A 15,479-nucleotide genomic window follows, 5' to 3' on the forward strand; every position below is an offset into this window, starting at 1 on the left:
CAGTTGAACAGATTTAGCTTTTGTATTATTATTTTTCCTGGATGCGCCTGACATGCATCCAATGAGAGTGGTGGCGGTGGTGGAGGGGACGGGGGCTGGAGGAGTCGGGGCATCATATCAATGTCAGATCCACAGGCGCAGCCGTACACATCTGCACGGGCACCAAAAAGGTTCCGTGGACGTCACCTCCGGGACATTAGCAAAATCAGTTTGAATGTCCAGATAGGAATGTGTTGTTTTTTTTGGTGGACTTGCATTTAGTGTCGGGAAATTGTGATATAGTGAAAAGTGGCCGCGCTGCCTTTAGGTCACGCGGATGACACGTGTGTGGTATTCTCCTCATGTTTAACTTCCACAAGTCAGCCGTCAGCTTCTGCACGACGAAAAAGGCTGCACGTCCGTCAAACATTATACGGTTATTTCCCTGTGGAATTTAGATTAGAGTTAAACAACCCTCGCAGAGACACGGTTAGTTGGTGATGAGAAGCAGCCTGATGATGCCTTGAACGAACCATCAAGAGGCTTTTTCACGCGCAGCTGACGCTTCCCGTCTACGCTGCTTTCCTCCTTCATGTCCTGGGAGCGTGTTAAAAGGACACAGAGGTGCAAGGCAATTAGCTTTATAAAAATGCATGTCTGAACTAATTGGGGGGCACAGGGAGAATATTTATTTATCTCCTTAACTATCAGCTCTCACAGTTGCAGAAGTTTGCGACGGTATTCCAGCAATATCTTCTTAAACTGCAGGATGTCTCCTGATGAACCAACTGGTCAGCTGTGCTCTCTGTTGCACTCAGGTGCAAAATTCACACTGTGCTTAAAACTTTGTTGTTTAAGAAAAGCCTTTTCCCCTGGGAGTGGGCCTTGGAATAAAGCAACATAGGATGTGTTGTTTTCCCGTGTGTGCGTCCACATGTTCTGAGAACTAATTAAAATGGCAAGTTCAAGCTCGTCCTTCTCAGGGGATTGGATCATGTTGCATTACGAGTTCATTTCTTTTTCTCCTCCTGACATGCAATTCTATCTCATGGGCTCCTAATGAACTAATTCAATTTTAGGAGCACATTAACTCTCATCGCGTTAGAGGTAGATCTTTATGGGTGAAATAATATATCAGTTAATACTTTACACAGTAGGAGCTGCACTCAAATGTCACTGTTGGAGATAATTGAGTTACGCGTTGAGAAAAGCCCTCTCTTGGGTCATTAAATGCTGTACTATCTCACTCCAGTCACCTCTGAGTAGTCAAGGTAGCGGTTTAAAATGCAAGTCAAGTTAGTTCAGATGCGTGTCTACTTTTTAACCTTTTGCCCGTTTAAGTATGCGAGTGAGGCTTTGGTTGGTGAAGAGGGAACGTTCCGTGCACCCCTCGCTGTGCCACTTAATCTGTCCCACAGCAGAAAACTGTGCTTTAAGAGGCTTTTGGCTTAGCAGCCTCCTGTCTGATATTGATGGGCCTTCAACTCGGTGTTTGCATTACGGGAGAAGGGAGCACATTTGACCTCCCAAAACCTTTGATTTTATTTCTCCATTCTCCAACACAATCTTCAGTTAAAAACAGGGAGGTATCATCAAAATGTTTGCTGAGTGCTTTCACCTCTAACATCAAATCATTCATCAGTTTAGGTACCTGTCTGAGCGATCTCTAGTTTTATTGTTTCTCTCCATCGTGTTTCATCTACCTTTAAGTCTGTGGGCTGTATGTGTTTCACCTCGCTGAGAGACGAGTGTCCCTTCAGGCACAAAAATCTGAAAAAAAAAAACTAAATTACAAGTGATTTGTCTAAAATAACATTAGGGTAATACACCTAATACACCAGTAAAAGCACCTGTGAGTGTTGCACTATTACTCTATTATAATTTATTTAACGTGTATTAGATAATGGGATTGTTCCTTTTGAAGTGTTATGGCAAAGCTAATATTAAAATATGAACATATATCATGTTTTTTTATGCATCGACTTTGAACAGTGAGTAAATGTACATTTCACAACCAATTAATAATAAACCAACTCAACAGGGTTGATACCTGGAAACCCATAGCCTTTTTTTTTAAGTAATCCCGTTTAATCTCATTTCATGGTATTTTCTCCTTTATTCTTCATGCACTTGAGAGCAACGGGCTTAATATTCACCAGCGGCTTCAGGATATGTTGCAGTTAAATCACGCTGCACGTGCAGCTCTTGCAACTTGCCTTATTTGCCCTTATAACATCCTCAAAGTTTGGAAGTAACTCCATATTCAGAACCTCTGTTGCTTTGGGTGAATTAGACAATCATAAATTGGATGCTGTGTCAAACTCTACAAATGGAAATTGTGGATCATCGGAGATGCAGACCTGTCTCATCTTTGTCCACTGGAGGACACTGTGGCGTTGGTGTTTGACTAACCAACACTCAAGAGGGCTCTTTTAATCGCCAGTGGATTCTGAAATTGATTGCGGAATTAAAAATACAAGAGTAATATGAAGAGTCTTATAAGGAAAATCAAATTAAAGCATCAGTAATTACAAAAAAAAAAGTGCATCCGGAGTAATCCCCGAAGGGAAACAGTGACACTGAGAAAGTGTTTTAATCTTTTTTTGAGTGTAAACTTGTGTCTATTAGACGTTATTAACACCATTTTCTCTTCCCGATGCTTGGATCTCCGTACACGGCGTTCTCTGTGTTATCCTTCCTGTCTGAAACCCGGCGAGGGGACGGAATCAGTCATCTGAATTGATCTCAAGTAATTGGAGGCTGAGGGAAGAGGGGAGTCAATGGACCATGAAAAACACATCCAACGGCCTGTCACCAAAACTCACCTGTTTGCGACTATAAGAGCACAAACAACCCGACACCTTCAGGAGAGAGCGATCGGGGAGAAGGTCCGTCTCAGACCTTCGCTGCCCGCGGCTCTTCCCAGGTACGGGTGTAAACTTCTGCGTGGAACACACCTTGTTTATTTGAGCGGTTAAGTTACCCGGCGCTCTTTTCTATCCCTGCAGGAATGCCCTCCGAGATGTTTGTCCGCGGGATGCTCTACTTGTCCCTCACCGTTTTGGGAGTGCCGGGTAACGCGACCGTCATCCTGGCGTTCCTCGTCTTGCTTTACCAGGAGCGTCGCCTCCTCCCGTCTGACGTCATAGTCCTGCACCTGGCCTTCGTCAACCTGCTGGTGGTGGCCGCCCGCTGCCTGCCGGAGACCCTGGCCTCCTTCCGCCTGTCCGGCATCTTCGGAGACGTGGGCTGTAAGGCCGTGATCTTTGTCTACAGAACATCCCGGTCCCTCTCGATCTGGCTCACCTTCGTCTTGAGCGCCTACCAGTGCCTGAGCATCGCCCCTCCCGGATCCCGCTGGGCCCACCTCCGCGTCCTGTTAGCCCAGTATTTGGGCTTAGTGTTCCTCATCCTCTGGGTCCTCAACACCTGCATGTCCTCGGCAGGCATTCTCTTCTCCTTCGGCACCAAAAACGTCACCAACCTGACAAACTTTGACATCAACGTCCAATTCTGCTACGTCAACTTTCCTTCAAAGTTGTCCATCCAGGCGAACGGGGCCTCCCAGGTGGGCAGAGACGTGGTGCCCATGGCCCTCATGACGCTTGACAGTCTGATCATCCTGGTCTTCCTTTACAAGCACAGCCAGCAGGCGAAGGATCTCCGCGGGAGCAGGGGAGGCGGGGCAGAGCGACGCGCCGCCAAAGTCGTGGTGGCGCTCGTGACCTTGTATGTGGTCCTTTACGGGGTCGATAACGGGCTTTGGGTCTACACTCTCACATCCAGGGAGGCCATGGCATCCTCGCTGATCTCTGACCTGCGCGTGTTCTTCGCTTCCCTCTACGCCGCGCTGAGCCCCGCGGTCGTCATCGCCTCCAACAGGAAGGTAAACGGCCGACTGAGGTGTGACGTGAAGAGGAAGCCCGTTGAGGAGAAGGACACGTGTCTTTCTACCGTGTGAGGCCTGCAGGGATGCCGCATTGTGCACAGGGGGCAGTAGAATAGAAAGCATGATTATGAGGGTGAATCTTTTCACGGCGTGGGTAAATCCACGGGCCCTTTTTATTCACTGGGTGTATTCTGTTTAGTGAAAGGAACGGCATGAAAGACTTCTTCTTTCCTTTGTGTTCAGGATTTATAATAATGATGCTTTTCTTTTTTATTTATTAAAATGTGTTGCTCAATAACTGACGAGGGATGAGCACCTGCATTTCAGGATGAAATGGTTTGTCTTTGGGCTGGTGGAAAGCGACTGTCTCACTGTAATTAAAGAAGAAAACTGTCATAACAACACTATTACTCAAGGCAGGTCTGTATGGATCTCTGCTGATTTGGCACTATGCTGCTTTGTTTGTTTGCTCTGCATGTTCTCTCCATCTTAATTGGGTGGAAGAATTATTGCTGGGTGACTCAGGGCTCAATGTAGCTGTCAAATGACTTCCAGCTGCCCATTTAGCTATAATTAAGGCTTTGAATAGAATTTACTAATGCTAATGAGTCAGGTTAATTATCCAACAGCGAATGGGTTGAAAACCTGATGGGAAAACTATATTCTTTGGGGAAACAAAAGATGTTCACTACGCAATACTGAATCACTCAAGACAATGCTGAAAATATCCTGATTTTTTTTAGGAAGAGGAGACTTTAGGCACAAAACTATACGTCTTGGCATGTACGAACGGTGTGTTGAGTACGTGGTAATGTGTAGAATTCAGGAGTCATTGTGTAATTGCCATGTCTTGGAGAAGCAAGGGCAGGGAGACCCGGTGAGGACATAACAACCTCTGAGTGACAAACCAAAAGACATAAAGTGGGGCTGCCAGCGGCCGGTGATCCAGTAACAACTGTGCAATGAGTTCTGTCACAATGCAGGTGTGGAGGAGGAGCAGGAGAAGTCCTCTTTCTGTGCTTGTGCAGAACTGTTGCATTCGACGGCAGGTTGACATCCAAAGACATTGAAGGCCATTTAACAAAGTTGATCTTTAGTCACGTACGTCTTTATTGAAAACACTGCAAGCATCAAAACCTTGTGTCGCGTGGCTTCATTCGTAGGAAAGCTCTCCCCCGACGATGAATTCCATGCGTTTTACTCTTCAAACCACTGAAATCTGACTGGCACTTTACACAGACTCCGGTGGAATGAAGGATAGAATACATGGATGGGTTTCGTTAAAGCGGCGAGCGTCCCACTTCCTTTTTCCTGTCAAGAGAGAAGTTGCAAAGCGGGTTAAAAAGAGCGGGTCCGTTAAAAAAACAGGTCTGCTCCTCTTGCTTTGCGTGCGTGTGAGCGCCTGCATGGAGGGTGTGCCGGGCCGGCCTCTCCCTGCACAAGACCAAACCTGTTCCCACTGTTTTTCCATCATTCGGGAGTCTTTTGAACCCAATCAGGGTGCTGCTGGGTGCGGGGGGGGGGGGGCGCCGAACATGTCGAGACGAAACCCACACAAATTTAACCCTCTATTACAGCCTCACTCTCAAATCAGCAGCGACCCTCGGCTCTCACGTCTCCCCTCCTAGATTTAATCCTCCAGCTAAGGCAGAAGATGCAACAGCGTGCATCTCAAACTCACCTGCAAGACGAGGCAAGAGGTGGGAAAGGCACCGGCTATCGGGGGAAATCACATAAGAATCACCAACGCCTGACATTTGTCGAAGAAATAAACCGGCGAATGCCGACTTTTCTGCTTTCTTTTCTCTGTAGACGGACAGGGAATAGAACAGAGACCTGTACAAAAGCCACACACACACACACACAAACACACACAAATAAAAAGCGGTGATGTCGTCCAGGCCGGGACGGGTGAATGAAGTCGAAGGGTTACAGTTAATCCCGTCAGCCGATCCATCCCGGCTGCGTCTCCCAGTGGGTTTACCTGCACCAGGTACAGGCATTTTTGTCTCCCGCGTCCACCAATGGCGATGCAGCAGCAGGTTTAAACCCCGCCCCTTTACTGACTTGAATGTAGTTCCCACCCTAATATAGTACTGTTTTTTTTATTTTTTACTCAAGAACAGAACATTACGATACCAAACCCTCTCCTCCCTGTCGTAAAAACAAAAACTTTTCAAATTAAACAAACATTGTGCTTTGAATCCCTGTAATCACCGCAGTGTGCAACATGCTGGAATTGTGCCTGTTACACTGCTGCAGGGGCAAATTGACAATTTAAATGGTAATACATCCAAACAATTTAGACGAGGAGCATTAAACGACACACTGACATCTTAAAATCAATTCCACGTTTGATAATGCTACTTTAAAGCCTTTTCAAAGCATCGTAAACCTGTTCACGTCCACATTATCTCCAGTAACGTTTAAAGTTATTCTAGATATTAATACCATTAAATCTCTCTGATGTTTTTCCCAGCAAAGAAAAGTTCTGGCTGACAACTGGAAACTTTGGGGCTTATTGCTGTGGGGAGCATGTATCAGTAACAAACACATCCCGGGGTACTTTCAAAACCCACAATTTATGCAAATGACGGGCATAATAAGCCCTTTTTTGCTTTGCTGATACTGTCTGTGCCTTTCCTTCAAAGGGATGTTTCTTTTAACGTGTTGCTCGGAGGATTTACTTCCTGTTCGAGTGAACCTACTGATGGAGAATCCCACAAAACAAACTGTGCTTTTTTAAAAATCAATTAAATTTTTAAGTGCAGGGCTGATTGTATGTGGTTTTAATTTGGTGCAGTGAAATATGTGACAGCCATGTGCTTAAAATCCCTCACACGGGGGTTGGCGTAACGCAATCTTTATTTGCTGTCCGCTGACGTTACAGAGTTTGTGTGTGTGAGCCATCAACTTGCATCCACCCAGTTCAACGGATTCCCTCCGTCGGAGGAAGGACGCGGTCGTGTTTCAACTTGCCTGGAATGCTGCACTGCACGAAAGCCAGCAGCTCTGTATGCAAGGTGGTGATAAGAAGTATTTTTCTGCCGTTTCTGGGACGATAACCATCAATAAACTCGTTTTTTATCCCGATTAACACCCATTTTGTAGAAGAGGCTGAAACGCCGCCGGTGTGATATCCACATAAATGTGGAGGCTCTGGGGTTTAATGGCTGGCTTTGTGGTTCTGACACTCGATCTAGAGGCAACAACACGTTACAGGAATAGTCAGACATTTTGGGAAATGCTTTTTTTTGTTATCCAAGAGTTAAGATGATCAATACACTGGGACACGTGTGGTGTGGGACCACTTGCTCTGGCCAAGGTAACAAAACGTCCAGAGCTTGTTTCATTTAATCAAACCCAAAAGCAGAGAAAAGGCTGAATGCAACTAGAGAAATGAGATCTGACAAACGCAGGTGTCTAAATAAGCACTATATATACATTTACAATATGTGCATAATCCCTGTCAAGGAGACGGTATGGCACCCATTGGGTGTCCCGGCGAGGACATGGAGCCCGCTGAAAGCAGGGTGGGGGTGGGGCACAAGGCTGTGAGGGCCGCGGGCAGCAGCAGCAGCAGCTTGCTGCAACTCCACCGGCCTCAGGTGAGATATGCACGGCCGTGCCGAGACTTGAGAGGCATTCAAGACGCACGGCACGTAATCCAGCGTTTCACAATGTGAGGAATAGAAAGAGAGGAAGTCGTGGAAAAGAGTAAAAAAAAGGTTGGGTTGCCGATTTGAAAAAAAAACGCCCTCTATAAACGGACGTGGAAACGTTTCTGAGAAACAGACATGGAAATGTTGTCATGTGAGCTTCTGAGAAATAACTGAATACTGATGATCTTTCTTTTGAAATGACAGTCACAGAAGGAGCCGGAGCTGAGACCTGTCCTGGCCTGAACCAGATCCGCAGCAGGTGCTACATCAGTATTCTCTCAAACAGGGTCTCGTCATTTATTACGCTGGGGGGGTGGATGAGCTTTTGTTTTATCTGTATTCAGAGAGTCTCGCTGAGATCAAGATCGCTGCTAAACAGAAAGCTACGTTTCATGAGAGAAATAAATGTGTATCGGGGAGGAGCGAGCTTCACTGACATGTCAGTTCGCAGAGATTCATCCTTTGATGAGCCAATCCAGTGTCCCCGAGGGACGCTGATTCATGCGGAGTGATGTTTGAATGCATAAACCCATCGCCCCGATCTGAGTCTCTTCCAATGATTGTGGGTAAAAGGCAGGTTTTGAATGTGGGTTTTTTAAAGTTGAATTAAACTCCAGGAATAATAGTGCTGCTCTATTTGCAGCCGCCTGCTCAGTATATTATTTATTTATTTGGAATAAAATGTCTGGAAAAACAAACTAAATGCAAAATTCAGCACTTCTGCTTCGCTGAAAAAACTCCTGTGACATTCCTGAGTGTAATGCAACGGCGACGTCTAACCAGCTCCACACAGAGCAGCAAAAACATCTTCTCCATGAATAAATGTTGATTCGAATTATACCGTATGTATTTATGAACGGATCGTGGAGGCTGGCAGCTCTCAGTTGAATAACCTTTAGGCAAAGTCAGCAGCTACAGCAATTAACAGTGATACAGGACAATCTGAAGCAGGAGCCAGCGGTTGGTGAACCAGCGCAGCACCAAGGCTGGAAGAAACCGGGGGAAACATGGAGCACGGCTCTGTGCAACAAGTGTTTCATGTGCCAGCCTGTTCACTTCCTGGAGTCTCGTTGAAATAAGCTTCCTCAGAAAAGCCAAACCGACTCGAGGGTGGCGTCGATCTTATTTGCCCCTTTCAAAGGTAAACGTCTAGAGTGTCGTTTTTTTTTTTAAAAGCAGCCCGTTCACACATATTTCCATGATTTTAAATTGGTTGCAAATCGACCAGAAGATCCAAGACCTTTACACCGAAAGGTAACATAACCTTCCTCGTGTCGAATTCACAATGTAGCAGTAACAAGGATCCTGCCCTTTATCTTACCCCCCCCCACCGCCCCCTCCCTCCCGCCGCCTAAATGCCACAAAGGTGGAATTTTCCACGAGCCACTTCCCTGCCTTGGCTGTGGAATGCAGACAAGACGGAGCAGGCCTGCGGAGCCGCGGCGTCTTGGCGGTGGAGCTTGTTGAGCTGGTGCACGTTGTGTCCAACGCCTTCTCTCTGCCTTCGGGGGCTTTGGTAAGCCGTTCCCCACAGCGCAGCTCTGCCCTGTTGTGTTGCTGTTTGCCGCTGAATGTGTAACCAAGGACCTGCAGCAGGCGAGTGCAGGGCCTCGGCGCCGCCCCTGATTCTGTCCACTTCCGTGCCATTATCTTCCATTTTGCATTGGTGAATTTGATGTTTGTGTGTTTTTTTTTTTTTTTTGCCGCTCACACAAAAGGCCCAAAAAGCAGCGGGATGCTTTTAACGCGGCGCTAAATCCAAAGACATTCACGACCGTTCTGAGGAAACAGACGGAGATCGCTATCTGTGCAACGGACCTTGTAAAGTTATACAACGTGGGCATGTGCGGACACAACAGCCGCACATGTTTCATCCGGCTGGTACCACACTTCCCGCGGGCGGAGGATGTGCACAAGAACAATGCGCGGGGAAACGCCGTCTCTTGGCGGTCCGAACTCCACCCGCTGTGTTTACGCGGTGCTCCAATGCACCACCCTATTAACGGCATTTGTGCAAGATGACAAATCGCCGTCGGCCCGCGATGGAAAACGGCGTTACTCGCGCAAACCTTGTGAAAAAAATGGAACCTCCTTGTGCTATTTCCGAATAAGTGGTGTCACTCCACCCACTTAAAGCCGAATAATAGATCTGATGGATGCTCTGTGCGACGCACAGCCGCCGTCGGAGTAATTACAAAAGGCACGAGAGGAGCACCCACGCAGCCGCATCGGGCGTTTGTTCCAGTTGGGAGAATCACAGCAGCGCACTCGACCTGCAGGCTGTGACGCTTGTTTGCTTTCCGACGTCTTTAATGGATCTCGTTTCGTTCGTGGATGCTCCATTGTTGCCGATGTCGGCCTGGCAACTGTTTGCTTTGGATTTGACCTTTGGGGGTCGTGTCTGCGAGAGGACATTTTGCGGTGTGTGTTTGTGGAAATGGGGCAGGAGAGAGTGCCACCTGTTGATTTGTTACGGTGCTGCACTAAAGGGGGGCAACAAGCCAGCGCAGTTGTGATGCGAGGCAGTTTGCTAAATAGGTCTGTTAGCTGAAAATATCAGTACAAGTATTTTTTTTTATTAATGCAGGTAAACTTAAGGTCAATGTGGTGAACTGAACACTCATATCTGGTGTTTGAAACACATTTTCACATATGAGAATATTCTGCAGGAGCCTAAAATTAACTTGAATAATAATTTTAATAGCAGAGGCTGGAAGATGATTTAATCATGCAGGAACAATTATTGATGTATTCAGAGTTGCAAAAAAGTAATAACATTTAAAAAGCAAATGCCGTCTCCTACAAAAGCACATTACCAGCAAAGCCTAAGTGCACTCTTAATTGCATTTTGACGGAAATCTTTTTTTTCCTACAGTATATTACCGTCGCAGATGGCTACCACTTAAAATCAAATGTAAACCAACCATGTCATTGAATGAATAAAACGCGTATTTTCGTAATAAATAAATCTTCCTAATAAGGCCATGTCGCACAGTTGTGTCATTTTCAATCGACTGCAACTACGGACAAACACAAACAAAAACGTAACTATTAGAAAGAAGCTTTTCTTGAGAGTTGTGTACGCTTTTATGAGTCACGAATGGTCTAAGAACACCCGATCCAGCATTTCTTCGAGCCTCGCTACCCGTATGCTTCCATCCGTGATGATAAAGGCGTTTCTGGGTAAGTAAGCAGCCGATAGTCTTCCGTTGTGTCAGAGGTTTTGCACGAGTTTCAAAGCTCTGAATAATGTATTGACTCATTTGTGTGGATGAGCGCCACAGTGAGCCGGACGATCAATGTCGCAGCAGCAGCGCCTGATTGGCCTTTATCAGAACTGCCGGCTTTGCTTTTTACCTCAGTGCCGCGGCTCGTCCTGTAGAGAGCGGAGGACGCTGGACACGCATGTGATTCTGACACTAACTCCTCAAAACTGAACTCAATGTGTTCATGACGGGCCCCTTTGTGTAAAACACGGGGGAAATTTTGTTCCACTTTCCCAAAAAATCAATGTCCTTTTATTGATTTTAATTACGCTTGGTTGTCAAAAGAAAATCTCAAGCTTCCAATATGACATAGTTTATGACCATATCTTAAAAAGACGCTACAGTGCTGGAAATAGTCGATGATAATTTCATATGGACAGTATATTAAAATCAATGAATGGTTGTCTTCCGTTTTTCTTTATTGATCACAATCATCCGTTAACATGATCACAACTGCAACTTTCTTTCTAAAGGACCAACACGCACACAAAGTAGAAGCCCCCCAAAAGAAAACCTCAACTCGGGTCGCCTGTTCTAAAGTCCCTGAAGTCCAATTTGATCTACTTAAAAACACGAGCATTGATCTGGAAGGAAAGAGATCAATGAACCTCCGACATAATCGCTTACAGGATGTTCCTCACAGATGATTACACAGCGGTGATCTTTCGAGGTCGTTCGTTTTAATTTGAACGGGTACTTTTCCACCACGGACATCCAAATACGAGCAATCTTCTACTGTAAGTCACCTCCACCACCAGCCGCTCCTCAGGCCTCGACTGACACACACGAACAGCAACGCACACATCTGGCCCACGTCGGTGGACGGCGTGAGACCGTTTCACCTCCAGCTTCACCTTCTCCCCCCCTGCGGTCGTACACGATACTCTCATATACAGCAGAGGGCACCTGAGCTCGGCAAACGTCCAACCCAGCAGCCCATCGGGTCTCCGGAGGGGGCGCGGAGAAGGTCGGGGTCGGGTTGCGTGATGAAGGTCAGCGTACTGCGGCCTCGCTGCACGTCGAGGAGTTTCCCCGCAGACGCTGTGAAGCATTAAATGGCTTAGACCTCTGTCCCCTTTATGTAGACGGTAAACCACCGACACCTTCATCGGAAAATACAGCCCAGCGAGAGAGAGAGAGAGAGATAAACAGGTGGGAGCAGATAAAGAAAAGCTCATTTGTGGGGAGATTGAGTGCAATGTGGAATCGACCGGAGGGTCTTCCAATGACTACTAGTTGTCTGTTGATGAAGGACTCCAAGCAGGAACAACGGACCCTCCTGCCTCCAGCAATCAGTAATCCAGCCCGACTCAGATAGGAAAATCAAGTTCTCATCCTCTCTGCTATGTGTGAATCAATGGCCGCAGATATTGGATACACATACATCTGAACATTTGATTGTTTATTTATTCCATTTGAAACGTTGGTCGCCCATCGTTGGGTTAAAGACAGAAATAGGACCTACAAGATGGATCCTTGACGAGATCTGAGGTCCCGGGAAGATGATTCCTGCTGGCTCTGACTTCAGGAGCCAACCTTCAAAGGGAACCAGAGACCATCTTGTGAACCTGCCAAACTTCTCCTGCCCCCTCCCCCCAACCCCAACCCCCCTCCTCACTTCTGGCGCCACGGCTCAATCAATATAACGGCCGTGTCATCGGCGCTACATCAGGCCGAGCTTTTTGACAAACCTTTCAGTGAGCACAGACGATGGCGAGTTCTGATATTTTTCCTGTGGCTTGAGGCGATTTCACGGGACGCGCGTGAAGGAATTCAGAGACACGCGTAAGGTCACAAACTAAGCCCCGATTTCATGGCAGCGCCGCCATTCCTACCACACGAAAAAGGTCAAAATCTGCTAAGGAAGCGTAACGGATTGCAGAAAAGCACGGAAGTGACACGCGCCACATTTAAATGTACACGCTCTGGTTTGTCTGCAATATGTCACACTTGCGATGCATTACGATGTTCAGCGTCGGCCCTCCGTCGGAAGAGAACACGCCGCTCCTTGCCACAGTGCGTTATGACGGGTTGCGAATGGGCTAATTTGCAGCTTTGACAGCGCCAGCCTCAGCGAAGGCGGGGAGTAATAAGGCTCCGAGGTGCCGCTTCAGCGACCGCTGTGATGGGAATGTGGCGGCTGAAAGTTATCATAGGTCAGGCTTCCCTGGAAACTCTGACAAATTAAAAACACAAAACCTTTGACATTCATCATGTGAGGAGCCTGCAAAGGTCATTGCCTGTACTTTCATTTCCCTCCCCCGTCCCCTCCCGGACATGTTTTTCTGTGATTGCTTGGAGCTGCGGCGGCAGGGAATCGGGAGCCGTGAGTTCAGAGGAATTACTCACACGGCGACAACATTCCTCGCACAAAAAGCGCGGGTATGGTGCAAGCAGTAAAACTCGTGGTTTCCTCGTCCAGTGACGGGCCAGTTGTTAATGAGCCTTCCGCTGTGATTGGTCATCACCAACCATCGCGTGCTCTGTGTGTAACAACCACGCGTACGTAATCAAAAATAATTCTGAAATCATGCGCCGCATCATTCCGCACTATAAACACTGAAAACTTGTAGTCCCACTGGACCATGACTGTCTCATTTAAATATAATTCCCATCATTCATAATTTAATGTGCTCCCCGGCATTTTCTGTTCATCTTGCTCATGCTATCTCATGTGACGAGCCAATTTGCTGCCACAGTTGACCAAATTGCTTCGGCGTTGTAACGCTAACGCCGTGGCAAATCCCTGATGTTCTGTTCCTTCTCAGGTAATAAAAGAAAATTATATAAAATTTACACACGTTCGCCGTGAAATCCGTTTTCATTGATTTCCCTGCTACGCACACACGCACCCGTTGGGCCTTTAAATCGGACTCACGTCCCATCTGAGGAGCGGGAGATTGCCCCTTTTGGCCCCCTCGTCCTCAGAGGTGCACCAGCGGGGGGGCTGAGAGCAGCTTGAGGGATGACACAAGCCGCGCTGGGAAGACGAATCAGACAGCTTATGGCTCTGAGGAGAGAGAGAGAGAGGGAGAGAGGGAGGGAGAGAGCAGGGCCGGGCTTAATGCTGCTTGGTGTCATTTTGCGTGACCTTTCTGGGAACTACCAGTGTGCGTGACCCCCCCGAGCGCGTCTGCCTGCCAGCGTCCCCACCTCCACCCGCCCCCCGGCAGACGTCAAGGCCCAAACCCAGCCTCCTGATGCCTGACTACCTTCCAATTGACCCCATCATGGCCAATAACTCTGATAATCCCTCGGCTCTCATTAGCTGCCTCAAACAACTCAAACTGAAATTTAAATTCTGCGTGTTCCCTCCGTGTCTGCGAGGTAGCTTAACCTTTGATGATGCGGTGGCTCGCCTTGGCAGAGAAAACCCGGGATTAGGTGTCTTTGTTGAAGCTTTTGTGGGAGAAACGCATCAGAAGCTGATGACCGTTTAAGTTGGGCGAGTGTGAATGCGGATTCAAGCAGACAAAGCTTGAACCCTTGTGAATTAGACGTGTAATCCTGTTTGAATTGTCCGGCTGCAGCATATATGTTAAAATCCCACGCATCAAATTTGCTTTAATGGATAAATCTGGTGATACTTTTTCTTTTGGTCAACCAGGAAAAGACAACAATGTGTCCATCTCGAAGCATCCAGCACAAAGCGTATTCTTTCTATTGACAAGTATCTTATAATTGTCCCTCCAGCTTCTGTACTTTATCATCTGTTGATATTAAACATATGAAACAATGACCTCTTCTTTATCACACGGGTCCCCCCTGATTGAAGTATAGGTACGTTAAAGGGTTCCTTCAAACCTAAATCAGTAGGCCGCTCTTTTTTAATTTAAACTGGAGTAAATGGGGCATAGATGGGAACCAATTTTAGCTGCAATTTAACGTGAGTATTCATGGTAACACAATATATGTTGGATCAACTAAAACAGTGCAAATGATGATTGAAATTAGGCAAAATGTCACTGAGCGAAGCAGCATGGCTCAATGAGGAGACGTTTTTTTGGAAAACAAAGGAGGAAAAGCTACTCTGAATGAGAGTAGTTAACCATCTATTGTAGGTTTTTCAATGACATTTTTATTGACAATAGATAATATGGGTGTAATAACACATTATGGATTTGGCTTACAGTGTATCATTGCATTAAAGATTATAATTATTCAGTCTTGCATTGGTACAATATGAACAACCTAATGTAACTACATGGCCTGTTTTTGTCTTTAATATTCATTCATCCACAACAACAAACTGAACAATGACTATTTTGAAGCGACGTGGAACCAGGACGGGGAGTCGTGCCTGTCAAATAATTTGTCCCACTGAGCGAAGACAAAACCAGCTTAAACGTGTTCGCAGGAAGCCACCGTCACCGCCAAAATAAAATCACTCAGTCTGCAAGTAACGAATAGTTCTAGGTCCTAATTAAAATGGATCAAGCTGAGAAATTAGATGGAGAAGGAACCGCAGCGGGAGAGACGAGTGGGGTTTTCTTTTTTCCAAGTGTCAATCCTTCTCGAAACAATGTAGACGGGCATCAATCCCGACAATGTATCTTTGAAGTCATCAAACACGAATCATTTTTTCTCTCCCTCAACATGCTTCTCCCAGATGAGGTTTTTTTTCACATATTCATGGCTGCCGTGTGTTTGTGTTCTCCCCTCTTCATATCCCAGTCTGTATTT

At 46.6% G+C, this 15,479-nt stretch overlaps 1 protein-coding gene across 1 annotated transcript; it reads left to right on the forward strand.

Annotated features, from left to right (window-relative positions):
- Positions 1-2,584: 2,584 nt before the first annotated feature.
- On the forward strand, positions 2,585-4,278 carry ora2 (olfactory receptor class A related 2). Its single transcript, XM_040204878.2, has 2 exons — positions 2,585-2,905; positions 2,988-4,278. Exon 2 carries the CDS (start codon positions 2,990-2,992, stop codon positions 3,938-3,940), a length of 951 nt encoding a protein of 316 aa, XP_040060812.2. The 5' UTR covers positions 2,585-2,905; positions 2,988-2,989; the 3' UTR covers positions 3,941-4,278.
- The last annotated feature ends 11,201 nt before the right edge of the window (positions 4,279-15,479 follow it).

Source organism: Gasterosteus aculeatus, chromosome 17 (assembly GCF_964276395.1).
Source record: "Gasterosteus aculeatus chromosome 17, fGasAcu3.hap1.1, whole genome shotgun sequence".
Lineage (NCBI taxonomy): Eukaryota > Metazoa > Chordata > Actinopteri > Perciformes > Gasterosteidae > Gasterosteus > Gasterosteus aculeatus.